The sequence below is a fragment of the Camarhynchus parvulus genome, chromosome 8, assembly GCF_901933205.1.
Source record: "Camarhynchus parvulus chromosome 8, STF_HiC, whole genome shotgun sequence".
Classification (NCBI taxonomy): domain Eukaryota; kingdom Metazoa; phylum Chordata; class Aves; order Passeriformes; family Thraupidae; genus Camarhynchus; species Camarhynchus parvulus.
Window position 1 is genome coordinate 888,214 of NC_044578.1, and position 16,704 is coordinate 904,917.

The window sequence follows — 16,704 nt, forward strand, 5'->3', positions numbered from 1 at the left end:
AGCAACCTATGTGGAAAATGAGAATATTCCCCAAACAGCCCCAAACCAAAGCATTTCTAACAGAGACAAACCAGGTTTTAATGGCACTTTGATACCAACCCATCCACGAGATCCTGTCTGGATCATGGTGTGCCATATTGTGAATATCCCATGGTGCTCCACAATAATGGGAAATTCCATCATCCTGGGAAGTCACAATCCAAGGAATTCCCCCCATCAAAGTGTGCTCTGCACAGGCCAGGAACAGGCCTTGAAGAAAAGTGTCTGCTAATGAGAGGGATTGAAAAGCAAATTAAAGTTGAGAGTGGAAATTATGATTATCCATACTGACCTCAGCCCATGAACACTCCAGAGGGATAAAGAAACATTAATCAGCCCAGGAACAAATAGTATCAAATGCCCATTAATCAATTCAGCCTGGAAATGAGAAGTGGTTTTAATCATCGAAGGACAGCAGAATTTCAATGAAACTAACAGAGGCAAAATAAATCATCTTTAAAATGCTCACCACTAGTTTTTAATAGGAGCTCATTGTGTGGAGATGTGGAAAACAAGGGGTGAGGTCTCCTGTTCATCAGCTTTGTTCTTACCTGCTGAGGCATCAGCAGCTTCTCCCACCATTCCCTGGGCAAGTGGAAAATCGGATTTCTTCTGGGAATGGCAACATTCCAAACCAGACCATGCAGGGTAATCCAGGTCTCTCCTGGGGTCTGGAGGTCCATTTGCTCCTGCCTGTGTTGGAATCATTCCAGGGCAATTGCTCTGCTCCCAAAGCCTGGTTTGGAATGGAATGTTTCATGGAATATTTCATGGAACATTTAATACCAGGTTCTGACAGGCTTTGGAAAAAAATCTCTACAACCTGGGAGGGCAAAGGCAAATTCCAAGTGTTGGTTTGCTGAGGAAAGTGTTCAGTGGGAAAGGAAAACACTGCTGAGGATACCTGGGAATATTTGTGGCCTGGATTTGTAATTTGGGGATTTTACAGCTGTAAGGAGTGAGGAGTGATCTGGGGAATTGCCTTTTTTAGCTCCTCTCACTGATACCCTGAAAAGAATAAAACAGAGGAAAGTTTGATTCTGCAATTCCAGGTTTTATCAGCGCCCATTTTCTCCTGTGCATTCTGACTCCTGGCTGTGCCAGCTGCAGATGTTAAATCTTCCCAGGATGTGTCCTTTGGGCTCATTTCTTTTGCAAAAGGTTCTGAAATTTTACAAGTTTCGATAAAGAGCAGCAGTGGTTAAACTACACCAAGGGAATGTTCTCTTCTTGTCCTTGAACACCTGGAAGGCTGAGGTGGGGTATAAAAAACCAAAGGGAAGTGAAGAGGGAAGCTTTATTTTCTGAAGAAAAAGTTGATTTTTATTTAACTAAAGACACATTGCTTTACTTAGCTGCCCATAATAATTTATTCTTTTCCTCAGCCTGAGGTTCTTGAACAAATCCAGAATCTGAAGGAGTTGTGGATGGACAATAATTCCTTGCAAGTGCTACCTGGGGTATGGACATTTATTTTAGGGAATTTTTGGGTGATTTGGTGATTTCCCCTGTTTGCCTGGCAGGGGAAACCAGCCTGTGCATTTCCTTGGGTGGGTGCAGAGAGTCAGTAATTAATTAATTAATTAATTGATTGATTATAAAAGTTTTGGGATGGTTCAACACAGAAAACTCCACCTGCCTGGTGGAAGGTGCGAATTGGGAATATCCCTTGGATCTGTGTCCAGATGGAGAAGCACCTCAGCTGCATGCCCAGGAATGCCAAATCCCAGCAGATTTAATGAATTTGGATCACATCAATTAACCTGGGGGGTTAATTTTGTTCCTTTGAGGCTGAGCCCACCCCGGTCCTGCCGCGGGGAGAGCAGCGATCCGAAGGGTGCTGAGAAAACTCCAGATCAGCTGGATTTGTGTGTTTGTCTCTAATTAACGCTCTAATTAACAGCTCTATCTGCTCAAGTAACTCTGTCTCACGTGCTATTAAGTCTATAGGGAAGTTAAAACAGCTCGTGTACCTGGATGTGTCCAAAAACAGGATCGAGACGGTCGACCTGGACATCTCGGGCTGTGAGGGGCTGGAGGATCTCCTCCTCTCCTCCAACATGCTGCAGCAGCTGCCAGATTCCATAGGTGAGGAGAGATCTGGCATTCCTCTCCATTTGGTAGATTTTTTGTTATTTTAATTTTTTTTTTTGGAATTATGGGATTCTCTAATCATGGACCAAGGCCTGCTCTTAAATCCCAAAGGAGGCAGAAAATGGTGTCTGCACAGTCCCATTTTGTAAAGTCAGGAGCAGAATTCCCTGGTTGGAAGGAATTGGTCCCCCTGGTTTGCTGTTTAAAGGAAAAAAAGCCAAGAAGGACAGAAATAATTTCATTTAAATGTAAAAATCAGTCTGAGAGCGATGATGGGATTGCTGCTCATTCACAGTGGGAAAAGAAAATGAAAAGGAAATAATTCAAACTATAAATTTTCTTTTTATTTTGACTGTTTTACATGCATGGAATTCCTGGATTATTTAGGATCACATCTCTCTGTCCATTGGGATATTTCCTTTCTGTCCTGAGCCGTTTTCCCTTTCCCCTTGAGCACAGAACTGTAAAATCCTTCAACTTTAAATCCATTTACCCAGATTCCAACATGGATTGGTAATTAATGTAGCTAATTATTGACACTCTTACTGTGTGTCTTCTCCTCCTGTTTTCCATCTTGTTTTTCATCTCCCCATCAATCCCAAGACTTTTGTTCCATGGCCCAGATTGGTTTTCAGAGGGCATTTACCAGGAACCATTGGAATGATACTCCCTAAAATCCAGAGCAGAGCTGTTCAGGTTGCAAACCATTGCTTATGGGATTCCAGGAGATCTCCATGGGAGCTCTTTATCCATCATTTCTTCCCGCAGGATTGCTGAAGAGATTGACAACCCTGAAAGTGGATGACAACCAGCTCACCATCCTGCCCAATGCCATTGGAAAGTGAGTCCAAGTTTCATCCTTATTTTAGTTAAAATACCTTTTCCCTTCTGCTCAAGGGGTGTGGGCTTTCAAATAGAAAAGAAGACAAATATACTTTGAATTATGAAATAATTTCCAGCCCCCAGGCTGTAACGTTTTAATTTGGAGCGTCACTTTTAATCCTCAGGATTTTTCAGTGCAAGGGGGAAGAAGGTAAAATAGATCCAATTTTCCAAGAGGAAAACCAAAGGTTTGGGTGTGAATCAATTTGGATGAGCGGAGAAGTGAAAGGAGAAGAATTTGGGGAAAAAAAAAAATCCATCTGTTGCCATGGCAACAGCCAGGGCTTGGAGCTCACAAGGATCTGGCTGTGGCCTCCCAGGGGTGGAGAGCTCCTAGAATATGACAGAAGCCTCTGTGGGAAAGCCAGGAGGATTCCAGGGGCTGGGATCGTGGGAGGCTCTCTGGTGTGGGGTCTCACATGGCTCTGCCTCCTTCTGCTGGGGGGCTGCAGCTTGGTGGCTTCCAAAATCCTCCAGAATGATCCCATCCCACCCCTGCCAGGGCAGGGACACCTCCCGCCATCCCAGGCTGCGCCAAGCCCTGGCCCTGGCCTGTTTCAAGAAGAATTTAGCTTGTTGTGATGCCATTTGGGAAAAATAATCCACATCTGTGACCTATTCCAGCTGCAGCCACTGAAAGCCCAGGCTGGCTCATCCTCGGAGTGTTTTGGGTTTTGGGGATTTTCATGGAGAGCATTAAAAGCTGGTGATGGGAATCAATGAAGGACAAATCTTTGCTACCCAAATCTCTGTGGAGCAGCAAATTCTCATCCTAGTGAAAGCTCAGAAGGCTCCAAGATCTCCTGGATGCTGCAAAAAGATGGATTTAAATCCAGCTTCAGCAATTCTGGGAGTCGGGTTCTGAAACCTTTTGAACCTTTTTTGTTTATTGCTGAAGGGAAATGCCCTTTTTTAACCCAGTGTCTCCTCAGTGTTTGTCAGGGAGCTTTATTTACATTTCCAAAGGCACAGCCGCTGCTCCAAAGTGGAATTGCAGAGCAGCTGGGATCACCTGGGGTCTCCACCTTGTGCTGGAGCCCCTGGCTGTGCTTTTCCAGGGAAAAATTCCCTCTCCTCTAAGGAGGGCAGAGTGTCCCACATCACAGGGAGCTCAGCTCTCTGACCCATCCCTTTGGATGGGTTTTTGCCAGGTCTCTTTCTCTGAATTGCCAGGGGTGGAACCCCCCCAGAGGCTGTCCCTGTCACCGGGGATGGGCAGCGTGGAGGAGGAGGGAGCATTCCCTCAGGATGGCTCCATGAGAGCTCTCTGTGCTGGCTCCATGCTCTGCTGGGCAGTCCCACCTTCATTTCTGGGATTTCTCTTCAAAGCACCAGCCCGTGGTGGCTCTCAGAGCTCACAATAGGCCTGGCTTAACCACACATCCCACACAAAACCTGGGATTCCCGTAATTCCTGATGATGCAGCCAAAGGCTGGAGGTGTTCCCTGTGGGATCTGGAGGTGGGAAGGTGCCAGGGGGGATTTGGGACCCCCAGCTGGGCCTGGGGCAGTGTTTGGGTCCAGTCTTGGGTCCAGTCTTTGGCAGTGTCTTGAGTGCCAGAGCAGATTTGTATTCCCAGGTTTTAGCAGGATCTGGAGTGGAAGAACCAGAGGGAATGGAGCTGGGAGAGCTGAGATCAGTGAGGAGGAGCAGGAGGGCAGGAGGGCACAGCTGAAGCTGTGGCTGCCCCATCCCTGGAAGTGTCCAAGGCTTCCCAGGGAAGCAATTACAGGGAAGTTCTGACGGTTCCCTGGGAGGAACACCAATCACTGTTTTCATTTGGCATCAAATCTGAAGGCTGAAAGATCTTCTTAATTAAGAAACTGAAATAAAGGTGAATTAGATACAGAGTGAAGGCCCAGTCCTGCAGCTGATGCTCCTGTGAGTCCTACAGAACAAGGTCTGTGGAAGGTGTGGTCAGAGCTAAACTTCTTAACAGATCCTCCAAAATATTTGGGAAAAAAACAGAGAATCCTCCAAAAAGTCTTTTAGGCAGTGGACAGGGAGATGGGAAATTTTAGGAAGAAATAATTGGCTGTTATTTAACCTGATTCTGATTAAAGTACTTGAGAGCAAGAGGTGGAACGTGAAGAGCAAAGGGGCAGAGGAGCTGGGTGGTGCTCACCAACTTTCACTTGAAGGATTTTAATTTGCAGTCTCGTTTTAGAAGAAGGTCAGGAAATATTTCTTCAGAATATTTTAATGTATACCTGTAACCTGTATATTTAATGTGTATATTTGTATATCTCACTCTGTAATGTGCAGTACATCCATAAATTCCCATTGGAATTTATTCCCAGTCCCCCTCAGTGGTGTCTGGTGACAAGGATCCCAGACCTTCAACCTTAAACCTGTTGTTTGGGTTGACAAACATTAAATTCTTGGTTCCATGACCTTGGTTGGCCTGATCTCTGTCTGAAGTCCTTGGAATCCATGTTCCTCAATATCCCAGAAAATCTGAATGGTAGCATGGGCAAACCAAACAGCCTTAAAGTGGGTTCCAAGAATCCCATTGTTACAGACTCCTGCCAGGGAAATCATGGAATGATTTGGGTTGGGATGGACCTCAAGGCCCATCCAGTGCCACCAGGGACACCCTCCGCTGCCACAGGGTGCTCCAGCCTGGCCTGGGGCACTTGCAGGGGTCCCGGGCAGCCCCAGCAGATCTCCCCTGGCTGTTCCCTCTCGGGGCTGGTGCAGCCTGGAGCTGGTGAAGCTCCCAGAATTTTGGGGTTGTCAGTTTGGGGATGCAGTCCCTGCAGGGCCACTAACGAGGGGTTTGCCATTCCAGCCTGTCCCTGCTGGAGGAATTTGACTGCAGCTGCAACGAGCTGGAGTCGCTGCCCTCCACCATCGGGTACCTGCACAACCTGCGCACCCTGGCCGTGGACGAGAACTTCCTCCCGGAGCTGCCCAGAGAAGTGAGAGCTGCTCCAGGCCCCATCCCAGGCTGGGATGTCCCCTGGGAGCCACCATCCCAACCCATCCCATCCCTGGGATGTCCTGTGGGAACCAGGATCCCATCCCTGGGATGTCCCCTGGGAGCCACCATCCTCTCCCATCCCTGGGATGTCCTGTGGGATCCAGGATTCCATCCCTTCCCATCCCATCCCATCCCATTCCTGAGATGTCCCATGGAGCCACATCCATCCCATCCCATCCCTGAGATGTCCCACAGGATCTGCCATCCCATCCCATCCCATCCCATCCCATCCCATCCCATCCCATCCCATCCCATCCCATCCCATCCCATCCCATCCCCGGGATGTCCCCTGGGATCCACCATCCCACCGCTGCCCCCACAGGCAGATTCCAGCTGCTGGTGGAATTATCTGGGTGTGCAAGAGGTGATTGGTGCTCACACTGAGCAGTAAAGCCATGGAAAGTTGGGAATATCCCTGTGAGGAACCCCAGCCGCTCCCTGAGGTTCCTGCCAGCAGGAAAATGTTGTTTTCTCTTGAATTTTGGATTTCCTGCCTTTTGTGGCTTTCAGTAAAACCCAGTTTAGGCATCTCCTGACACAAAAAGTGATAATTAACATTCCCAGATTTGGGGTTCCATCATTTGGGCTTTTCCATTCCCGCAGATTGGCAGCTGTAAGAACGTGACTGTGATGTCCCTGCGCTCCAACAAACTGGAATTTCTGCCTGATGAGATTGGCCAGATGCAGAAGCTGAGGGTGTTAAATCTGAGTGATAACAGGTACAGTTCACAGCAATTTTTTTTAGCCAATTTAAGAATTTTATTTTTCATTTAAACTTTTCCTTTGAGATCTTTATGAAGATATATTTCTCTAAAATATATTTTAAAATTAAAAAATATCTTTAGAATTCTAGTTTAAAAATAGCATCGTTATCATTTAATTTATTTAAGCTATAAGGAAAGAATCTTGGTCGTTTTTTCTTAATCTTTGTGGTTTGGTCTCAGCTCCTTTGACGTGCAAGGGAAAACTTCAAGAAAACTGAATAAGGCCAAAATCTGGATCTTGGTGTGTTTTAATAGCTTCAAACCCATTTCTTTCTTTTATCTCCTGCTGTTACCATGCAAAAAAAAAAAAAAGGAGATCTTGTCTATGGGTTTGTAATATTTAATGATTAAAAAGCTGATACCCAGGGAACTAGGAAACAAAAATTAGCTATCTTGCATCCACTGAAATCCAAGGAACATTTTTCATTTCCTCCAGCAGAGTTGGGTTTTTTTTTTTGTCAAACCCCAGATTCATTTTTCCTTATGCACAGGCCTGTGCTTCGATGAGAAACAAAATGCTTCAAATGAGCTGTTCTTGATCCCTGTCCTGTGCTACCACAGGCACATGGAAAATCTGAATTTCCTTGGGATTTATCCGTGTGGATGTGCCAGGAGTGTGGGGATTTGCAGTGTCAGCACAACTAGTGCAAGATGTGGGGGGTGAATTCCTTTTTCTCTCCAGGACTTGCCATCCACACCCAGCAGAAATTAGGGAAAGATTTCCCAGCCCAGTTTCATTGCTGAGATTCAGGTTGAACATACAAATATAACTTACATAAAGCCATGGAGAACCCCCTGGAATATTGTTTAAAATTCCCTCATTCAGTTCCATTCTGTCCTGCATTGCAATTCCGGGGCACAAATTCCATCCTGTCCCAAATCCAGGTGGATGTCCCCAGGGCTGGTCCCTCCTCTGCCCGATGGCAACACAAAGTGGTGTTTGTTCTATGGGGTGGGATGTGGTGTTTGTTCCATGGGGTGGGATGTGATATTCCATGGGGTGGAATGTGATATTCCATGGGGTGGGATGTTGCGTTCTATGGGGTGTTCCATGGGGTGGAATGTGGTGTTTGTTCCATGGGATGGGATGTGGTGTTCCATGGGATGGAATGTGGTGTTTGTTCCATAGGGTGGAATGTGATATTCCATGGGATGGGATGTTGCGTTCTATGGGGTGTTCCATGGGGTGGAATGTGGTGTTTGTTCCATGGGATGGGATGTGGTGTTCCATGGGATGGGATGTGGTGTTTGTTCCATAGGGTGGAATGTGATATTCCATGGGATGGGATGTTGTGTTCCATGGGGCAGGATGTGGTGTTTGTTCCATAGGGTGGAATGTGGCGTTCCATGGGGTGGGATGTGGCATCTGTGCCCTTCCCACTGCCCCTCAGTGGTGTCTGGTGACACAGATCCCAGACCTTCAACCCTTAGACCTGACTGAATTGTGTTTAAACCTGGTGGAATCGTCTCCTCTACTTTTCTGGAGCGGTTTGGGAAGTGAATCTTTCCAAACCTTTCCTCCTCCATTGCTCCCAGCTCCGGCTGAGTTTGAACATTGCCCTGATGAGATGTTGGGGCAATTCTTTTGCCATGGAACTTCCCACCCTAATGAAAACTAAAAAGGTCCGACATTCTGCACTAAAGAGTTTGGATTAAGTCCAGACACCTTCTTAATGCTGGATTTTTAGTGATATTTATTACTTTCTGTGATCCCAGCTTCACTTTCATCACCATTCCGGCAATCCCTGTTGTGTCCCTTTGGATGAGCCCACAGGTTCACACCAAAGAGAGCTGGGTCTCCCCTTCCTGCTGGAACATTCCTGTGTTCCCACAGCAGTTCTGGCCCTCTGCTCTTCCCTGGAGCTGGCAGAGGAGGGAGATCCCAAGAGCTCTTTCCCTGGAGCCCTTGGAAGAAGGGACACATTCTGCTCAGGGGAACCAGTGTCTGAGTCCCTCTCTGGTGCGCTTTGGATCAGGGGCAGATGGGAATCCCAGATTCCATTCTGCTCAGGGGAATCAGTGTCTGAGTCCCTCTCTGGTGCACTTTGGATCTCTGCTCTTTGCCACTACAGACCTTCACTCTGTTCCATGTCTCCTCCTCATCCCTGGATGCTGGGACTTGCTGATCTTTGAATTTCAGGATTTCCTTCAAGCTCCCGTGTTGGAATTCCACCCAACCCAGGGCAATGCCTCCAGCTTTCCTTCCCCATGCCACACCCTCTAAGCTGTGTCCAAACTTCTCATCTCCACACCTGGGAGCCCTCTCTCCTTTCTCTTCCCAGCTCCAGACCTTTCCAAAGGGAACTTTTCCAGGATTCTCTTGGCTCTGCTCAGCAGAGCCAGCAGGGTTTGGATCTGGATCCAGAAGGTGCCTGTGTGAGGTGTTTGTGAAGGAGCAGCTCTGTGGAAGCCCTGGCAGCCCCAGCTCATCCTGAATTTCTCCCAGGGGTGGCTGCTCAGCCTCAGGCACTCTGGGAGTCTGGAAATCCCAAATTCCTTGCCAGTGACCGGCGTCCCTGTCCATGGGTAGCCACAAACACCTTGTCTCCCATCTGCTTCTCCTCTCTCCTCAGAGTCCTTCCAGGTCTGAGCCCTGTGATTGAGAGGTAGAATTGTTAGAAAAGTCCCTTTGGGCTACACTTCCCACAGAGCCTCGGTTACTGGTAAGTGACCTTTCTTTTAGTTCCAGATTGTTCTTAAAGAGCTGAGAGAGCCCCCACTTCCTGCTCTTGAGAGGACTGAGAGAAACCCCCCTTTCTGTTCCTGAAGCGTCTGAGAGAAACCCCCCTTTCTATTCCTAAAGGACTGAGAGAAACCCCCATTTCTGTTCCTAAAGGGGCTGAGAGAACCCCCCATTTCTGTTCCTAAAAGGACTGAGAGAAACCCCCTTTCTATTCTTAAAGGATTGTGAGAACCTCCCATTTCTGTTCCTAAGGAGGCTGAGATAACCCCCTTTCTGTCCCAAAAGAGCTGAGAGAATCCCTCCTTTCTGATCTTAAAGGGCTGAGAGAATCCCCCCTTCCTGTCCCTAAAAGGGCCAAGAGAATCGCCCTCTTTCTGTTCCTAAAAGGGCTGAGAGAACCTCCCCTTCCAGTTCCTAAAACAGCTGAGTGAATTCCCCTTTTCTGTTGAGTGAATTCCCCATTCCCATTCTTACAGAGCTGAGTGAATTCCCCTTTTCTGTTGAGTGAATTCCCCATTCCCATTCTTACAGAGCTGAGTGAATTCCCCTATCCTGTCCTAAAAGAGCTGAGAGAATCCCCCCCTTTCTGTCTGTGCTTCTGGGGTCACTCCCACGGGAGTCAGAAGAGCTCCTCAGACCTCACCATCCATCCCCACAAACTCCATAAGTCCCTCTGTCCTTCCCTCCTCCTGGTCAGGAATTAGGATTAGTCAGGGTGCTTGCACACGTGTGGCTACAGATGAAGAATTTTTCCTGCACTGCACAATTTAAAAGCAAAAGAAAAATTGTGTTAGGAAAAGAGGCTGGGGCTTGGCTTGGCTGGAAATGTTCAAAGCCCAGCAATGATTTTGGGTGCTCCCCATCTTTGATCTCAAATTTGAGGTTTTTCTTTTCAAAGGTTTTTCAATCAGGCCTTGTTTGACGTTTAAAAGTTGTATCCAGGGGTCTTGGCACAGCAAATGAAAAATGCAGAGTTCTGTGATTGGTTGGGAATGGACCTGGAAAATCAGCATGGAATGGTCTTGTCCCACATGATCCCAAGGGCTGTGGCCAGTTCTTCTCCCTCTGATTCCCAGCTCTCCACCTGAGATCCCTGGAGCATTTCTCCTTTCAGTCTAGTCCTGACTTTTGTGTTGTGTTCTGAGGTGCCCAGAAATGTGGGAATCACTTCTGTGGGATGCAGGCTCTGAGTCTGACACAAAAGGGCTTCTCCTCCTGATTTTTCCCAAATCTCATTTAGGATTTGGCTTTTCCAATGCTCCTTTGGTCACTCCCAGAAGCTGGGAGAGCCTCAGTGCACGGCTGGGCCAGGCCATGTGCTGGGAAAGAGCAGGGTTAGGTGGGAAATGGGGAAGGAATTCTTGGATGTGAGTGTGGGGAGGCCCTGGAATGGAATTCCCAGATTTGCTATGGCTGCTCCATCCCTGGGAGTGCTCCAGGCCAGGTTGGAGCAGCCTGGGATGGTGGAAGGTGTTGATGGGATGGGATGGGATGGGATGGGATGGGATGGGATGGGATGGGATGGGATGGGATGGGATGGGATGGGATGGGATTTGAGGTCTCTCCCAGCCCAAACCACCCTGCATTCCATGATTCTATAAAAACAGCCTATCCAGTAGGAGTTATGGGAAAAATTCAATGAAGATTCCACAAATATCCTGCCATCCATTCCCACTCCCAGATCCCTTTTAGGAAACTGTGTTTAAATGTCTCGTTTAAATGCTGATTTTTTTTTTCCCTGCTCCATTTAATTTTGTCATTTAGGTTCACTATGAATATTTATATTATTTTAATCTTTGGTCTGACATTCCAACAAAAATGAATTTTCCATCATCTTGGAATGTTTCTGTTCCAAACCTCCAGTGTCCAATAAAGGGAGCTCTGTGAGTGACTCTGAGGTTCCTCTAAAGCTCCCTGGGACCAAGACTTTTTCTTTTTTCTGTCCTATATGTGTAATTTTATTACACTATAACCAAAGGAAAATATCAGTCTCTCCTCAGTACCAAAGGATGTGGTGTCAGCAGTTCTACTTCCCAAAGAGAACTCTTAATGTGGAATATTAATCAGATATATAATAATAATAATAGGAATAATAATAATAGGAATAACAATAACAGTAACATTGATAAAATATTGAATTTTAGTAAAATTGATTTTAAAAACAGTGAAATGTTAGTTATTTCAGTGTGATAAACATGCTGCATACCAATCTTTAAATAAATTACTTTGGAAAGGAAGGATTCACCTTGTCCCAATATTCTCCTTTACAGACTGAAGAATTTGCCCTTCACTTTTACCAAACTCAAAGAACTGGCAGCCTTGTGGCTTTCTGACAACCAGGTAATGCCTTTCAATATTGCCATTTTCCTTAGGAAAGGGGCTGTCAATGAACCCTGTCACTCAATTCAAGATTTAGAAGAATTTTGGAAGGGTTTGCTCCCAGCCCAGCTGTAGATTTCCATATCCAGCCATAAATCCTGTTGGGTGTCACTTTTTAGCATGGAAAAATCACTTTTGCAGGATTTATTTTACCAGGATCAGCTCCTGCTTCCTTACTAAAGTAGTAAATAAAGGGCAAAAGTAGCACGGGAGTATTTTTGAAGCAGAAATTCAAGATGTTCGTCCCCAAACTCGTTATTATCCTGTTCCCACCCTGTGCTCCATCTGCTCCTCTACCCTTGGCTTCCTCTTCCCTTTTCCCACCCATGCTCCCATCCCTGCACATTTTCAACTCCACCTCAGTCAGGGAGAGTTCAAACAAGTCAAAGCTGCACGAGGACTCTGGGTCTTGCTTTGGAGAAAACTCGTTTTTCTGTGCCTTTGAAATCTGAGGGGGCCCTTCTTTGTTCCAGGACTCTGGTTTATAGCAGATACTCTTTGGGATTCTATTTTAAACCGAATTATGCAACAGGAACCCTGAGAAATGCAACGGTTCCAGCAGCAGCTGAGCCCTAAAATAAGTCTGAAATGTACATTTGGTTTTAGAGCCGAGCCAAAAATGTGAAAGCTGAAAGGGGGGGGGGGATGGTAATAGAAAATTATGATTAAATTTTAATGTGTTAAATGAGGATTCTTGGGGGTTTTGCATTTAAAAATTTGCATTTTAAAAAATAACATTGCCTGGCAGTGCAGCCCAGGCACAGAACACCCCCAGCCCTTTCCATGTACAACATTTTCCAGCATTTTGACTTTCCTGCGGCACAGCAAGGATAGATTTCCACTCCTAGGCCAGAGTGACTTTGGGTAGAGCAAAACCATGATCAAACACCCCCAGCTGCAGTCAAACCCAGCAGGAATGCCCAGGAAATGCTCCTTGGAAGTTCTGCTGTGCCCTGCACCAGGTTTACTCACAGGTGAACTGCCAGCCACCAGGAATTTACTCCTCATTGTTGATTAACTCTTTGTTAGGCCTGGCTTAAAACGCATCCCAAGGGGTGTTGAGGTGTGCAGTGCCAGGTGTGCTCCCTGATCCTTTTCCCCTGGAGCAGCAGGCAGCATTGCCCATGCCCCGATGGCTGGGAATGCCAGGAATTGCAGGGAAGGCACGGGAGGCTCCGCTCCCCTCCAGCCCAGGTGGAATTTGTGATCCTGCAGAGCTGCAGCAGCCTGGGGCTCCCTGGGCAGGGGGAGCTGGAACTGCCCAGCTGCCAGCAGTTCATGGATGGGTTCCCATTCTGGTGTTGTTGGTGTTGTTGGTGGTTTTGGTGTTGTTATCCCATTATTGTTGTTGTTATTCTTGTTATTTTTGTTATTATCCCATCATTATTGTTATTATTGTTAATATTATTGCTATTTATTATTATTATTGCTATTACCATTATCCCATTATTATTATTATTATTATTATTATCCCGTTATTATTGTTGTTGTTTTATTATTGTTGATATTGTTCTTGTTGTTGTTACTATTATCATTATCCCGTTATTATTATTGTTGTTATTTTCCAGTTGTTATTATTATTTTTATTATTGTTGTTTATTATTCTGGTTGTTCTGGTTGTTGTTGTTTTATTATTGTTGATATTATTGTTTTGTTGCTATTATCATTATCCCGTTATTATTGTTGTTGTTACCTCATTGTTGTTGTTATCATTATTACTACTACTACTATTATTCTGGTTGTTCTGGTTGTTCTGGCTGTTCTTGTTGTTGTTATTGTTGTTATTATTGACGATATTATTATTGATGTTATTATTATTACTATTATCATTATCCCATTATTATTGTTGTTGTTGTTACCTTATTATTATTATTGTTGTTGTTGCTGTTGTTATTATTACTACTACTGCTACTATTCCGGTTGTTCTGACTGGTTTTGTTGTTATTGTTATTGTTGTTAATATTATCCCATTATCATTGTTGTTGTTGTTGTTGTTGTTGTTGTTGTTGTTATTGCCGTTATTGTTGTCCTCACGCCGTGCGCTCCCTCTCCCCGCAGTCCAAGGCCCTGATCCCGCTGCAGACGGAGGCGCACCCCGAGACCAAGCAGCGCGTGCTCACCAACTACATGTTCCCGCAGCAGCCCCGCAGTGACGAAGGTAAAGCCCCACAGCTCAGGGGGCCCGGGGCTCAGCCCTGCCCCTCTGACACCCCACGGACACGGGACATCCCTGGCCCGGCCCACGTGGGTGAATCCTGGCATTCCCAGGCTGTCCGACTGACACTTCCGATTGACACTTTCCGATTTGCACTTTCAGACTGACATTTCTGATTTATGCTTTCAGATTTATGCTTTCACACTGACGTTTCGTGATTTATGTTTTCAGATTGACATTTTCTAATTTACATTTTCACATTGACATTTTCTGATTGACATTTTCAGATTTACAATTTCAGACTGACACGTTCTAATTTACATTTTCAGACTGACATTTTCTGATTCACATTTTCACATTGATATTCTCTGATTTACACTTTCCGACTGACATTCTCTGATTTACAACTCCAGACTGACATTCTCTGATTTACAGCTCCAGACTGACATACTCTGATTCACATTTTCAGACTGACATTCTCTGATTTACATTTTCAGACTGACATTTTCTGATTTATGTTTTCACATTGACATTTTCTAATTTACAATTTCAGATTGACATTTTCACATTGACATTTTCAGATGTCAAAACTTTCAGATTTACCCTTTCAGACTGATATTTTCTGATTTAAAATTTCAGATTCGTGCTATCAGACTGACATTCCCTGATTTACATTTTCACATTGACATTTTTTTCTGATTCACAATTTCAGACTGACGTTTTCAGATTTACATTTTCACACTGACATTGTCTGTTACAATTTCAGACTGACATTTCCTGATTTACAGTTTCAGATTCATACTTTCAGACTGACATTCCCTGATTTACATTTTACACCATTCACATTTTCCATTGACATTCAATTTACATTTTCAGACTGGCTTTTTATTCCTTTTCACATTACATTTTGACACTTTTCAGACTGGCATTTTCTGATTCACATTTTCAGACTGACATTTTCTGATTCACATTTTCACATTGGCATTTTCTGATTCACATTTTCAGACTGACATTTTCTGATTCACATTTTCAGACTGATATTTTCTGATTCACAATTTCAGACTGACGTTCTCTGATTTACATTTCAGACTCACATTTTCTGATTTACCCTTTCACCCTGACGTTTCCTGAACCCCTTTTATTTCCAGAGAGGCTTTGCAGGAGCAGTCTGAGCCCAGCTCTGGGTGTGCACACCCCAGGAATTGCTGGCTCCAGGCAGGAGCTGGGAATGCCCAGCTCCATGGTGTGGGGGCTCAGGGCTCCCAAACTGGGCTGGATTGAGGCTTTGCTCCACTAAATTCCCATTTTCACACTGCCCCTTGCTCCAGGGCTGCCCCAACCCCTGGTGATACTTCCCACCATTCTCATCCCACTTTTATTCACAGCCCTGGAGTGGTTTCTCAGTTCCCCCTCGAGTTTCCAAACAATCACCCAGGTGACCAAGCAGGGAAATCCGTTTGGCTCATTCCCAGCTCCCTTTCCCATTCCCTGCAGATTTCCAGTCAGACAGCGACAGCTTTAACCCCACTCTCTGGGAGGAGCAGAGGCAGCAGAGAATGACTGTGGCCTTTGAGTTCGAGGACAAGAAGGAAGAGGAGGAGAATCCAGGGAAAGTCAAGGTGAGTACTGCTGGATCTATTCTGGCATTCACTTATTGCGAATGGGCAGGGTTCAATATGCAGGTCCTGAATTGAGCTGGGTTTGGGTTTTGATATCAGATTCCTGCTCTGTCCCAAAGGGAATTGAGACAGAATTACTGTCCAACTTTATTTACAGATATTATATCTATCTACAGATATTATATTATATTATATTATATTATATTATATTATATTATATTATATTATATTATATTATATTATATTATATTATATTATATTATATTATATTATATTATATTATATTATATTATATTATATTATATTATATTTATTATAAATTTTTACAGAATTGCTGTCAACCACTGCTTTTTCAGGAATATTTGAATCCCATAGGGGATCCCATATTCCCCTCAAAGCAGAAGTCAACGAGGGCTTTGCAGCCTCGTGGAACGTGCAGTGGAGAGGGCATCACCTGTGAAAAATGAAGTTCAAAGCATGAACTTCCTCCCCCAGTTTTGTGAAATTAAAGTCACTGCAGAGTTCTCCATCAATCCCTCAATCAGCTGCATTGTCAGGAGGATATTTTCAGACCTGTCAGCCTTTACCTGCCATGGAAATCTCTATTTCTTGAACAATATCAAGGAATTATCCCACACTTCAACCCTGCAGATTTCTAACTGTGGTAGAACACCCAGGGTAAAATGTAGGGTCAGAGATAAAATCATCTGAGGAGATTTAAATCAGATTTTACTTCTCAAATTAACAGTTCTCTTGTCAATAGCATTTTAATACCCCATTGAAAACTTGGTGGAAATTCTTAATTTTTTCTTCCAATATTTTTCCCAGTGGGGAAGTTCTCTCCAGCTCTTGTGCCCAGAGCTAATGGACTCTTCTGCTTTAGTGAAACAGAAAATGAAGCCAAAAGCAGGCTTCACCTCACAATAAATAGATTAAAGTGGAATTTTACCCTGGATGAATTGCAGGTTTATGGGTCACGCATGGAAAACAGCATCTGGGAAAGTTTTCTGTTGTTCCACTACTTTTATCAGAATTTTCCCTGAGGGTGACATGGCTGGAGGATTCAACATGAACATTTTTAGCAGTTCCACCAGAGCTTTAAGGGA

At 44.9% G+C, this 16,704-nt stretch overlaps 1 protein-coding gene across 5 annotated transcripts in view; it reads left to right on the forward strand.

Annotated features, from left to right (window-relative positions):
• The window catches only part of LRRC7 (leucine rich repeat containing 7), a 102,901-nt gene that overhangs the window by 62,234 nt on the left and 23,963 nt on the right, over positions 1-16,704 (forward strand). For 3 of the 5 annotated variants that reach the window (XM_030953668.1, XM_030953669.1, XM_030953670.1), the window contains exons 8-15: positions 1,425-1,499; positions 1,983-2,127; positions 2,902-2,974; positions 5,807-5,936; positions 6,602-6,717; positions 11,716-11,785; positions 13,883-13,982; positions 15,474-15,598. In XM_030953668.1, the coding sequence (XP_030809528.1) occupies positions 1,425-1,499; positions 1,983-2,127; positions 2,902-2,974; positions 5,807-5,936; positions 6,602-6,717; positions 11,716-11,785; positions 13,883-13,982; positions 15,474-15,598 (834 nt within the window). Of the gene's footprint in view, positions 1-1,424; positions 1,500-1,982; positions 2,128-2,901; positions 2,975-5,806; positions 5,937-6,601; positions 6,718-11,715; positions 11,786-13,882; positions 13,983-15,473; positions 15,599-16,704 lie in introns of those variants that run through there. The other 2 variants (XM_030953671.1, XR_004060915.1) reach the window with 2 other exon arrangements.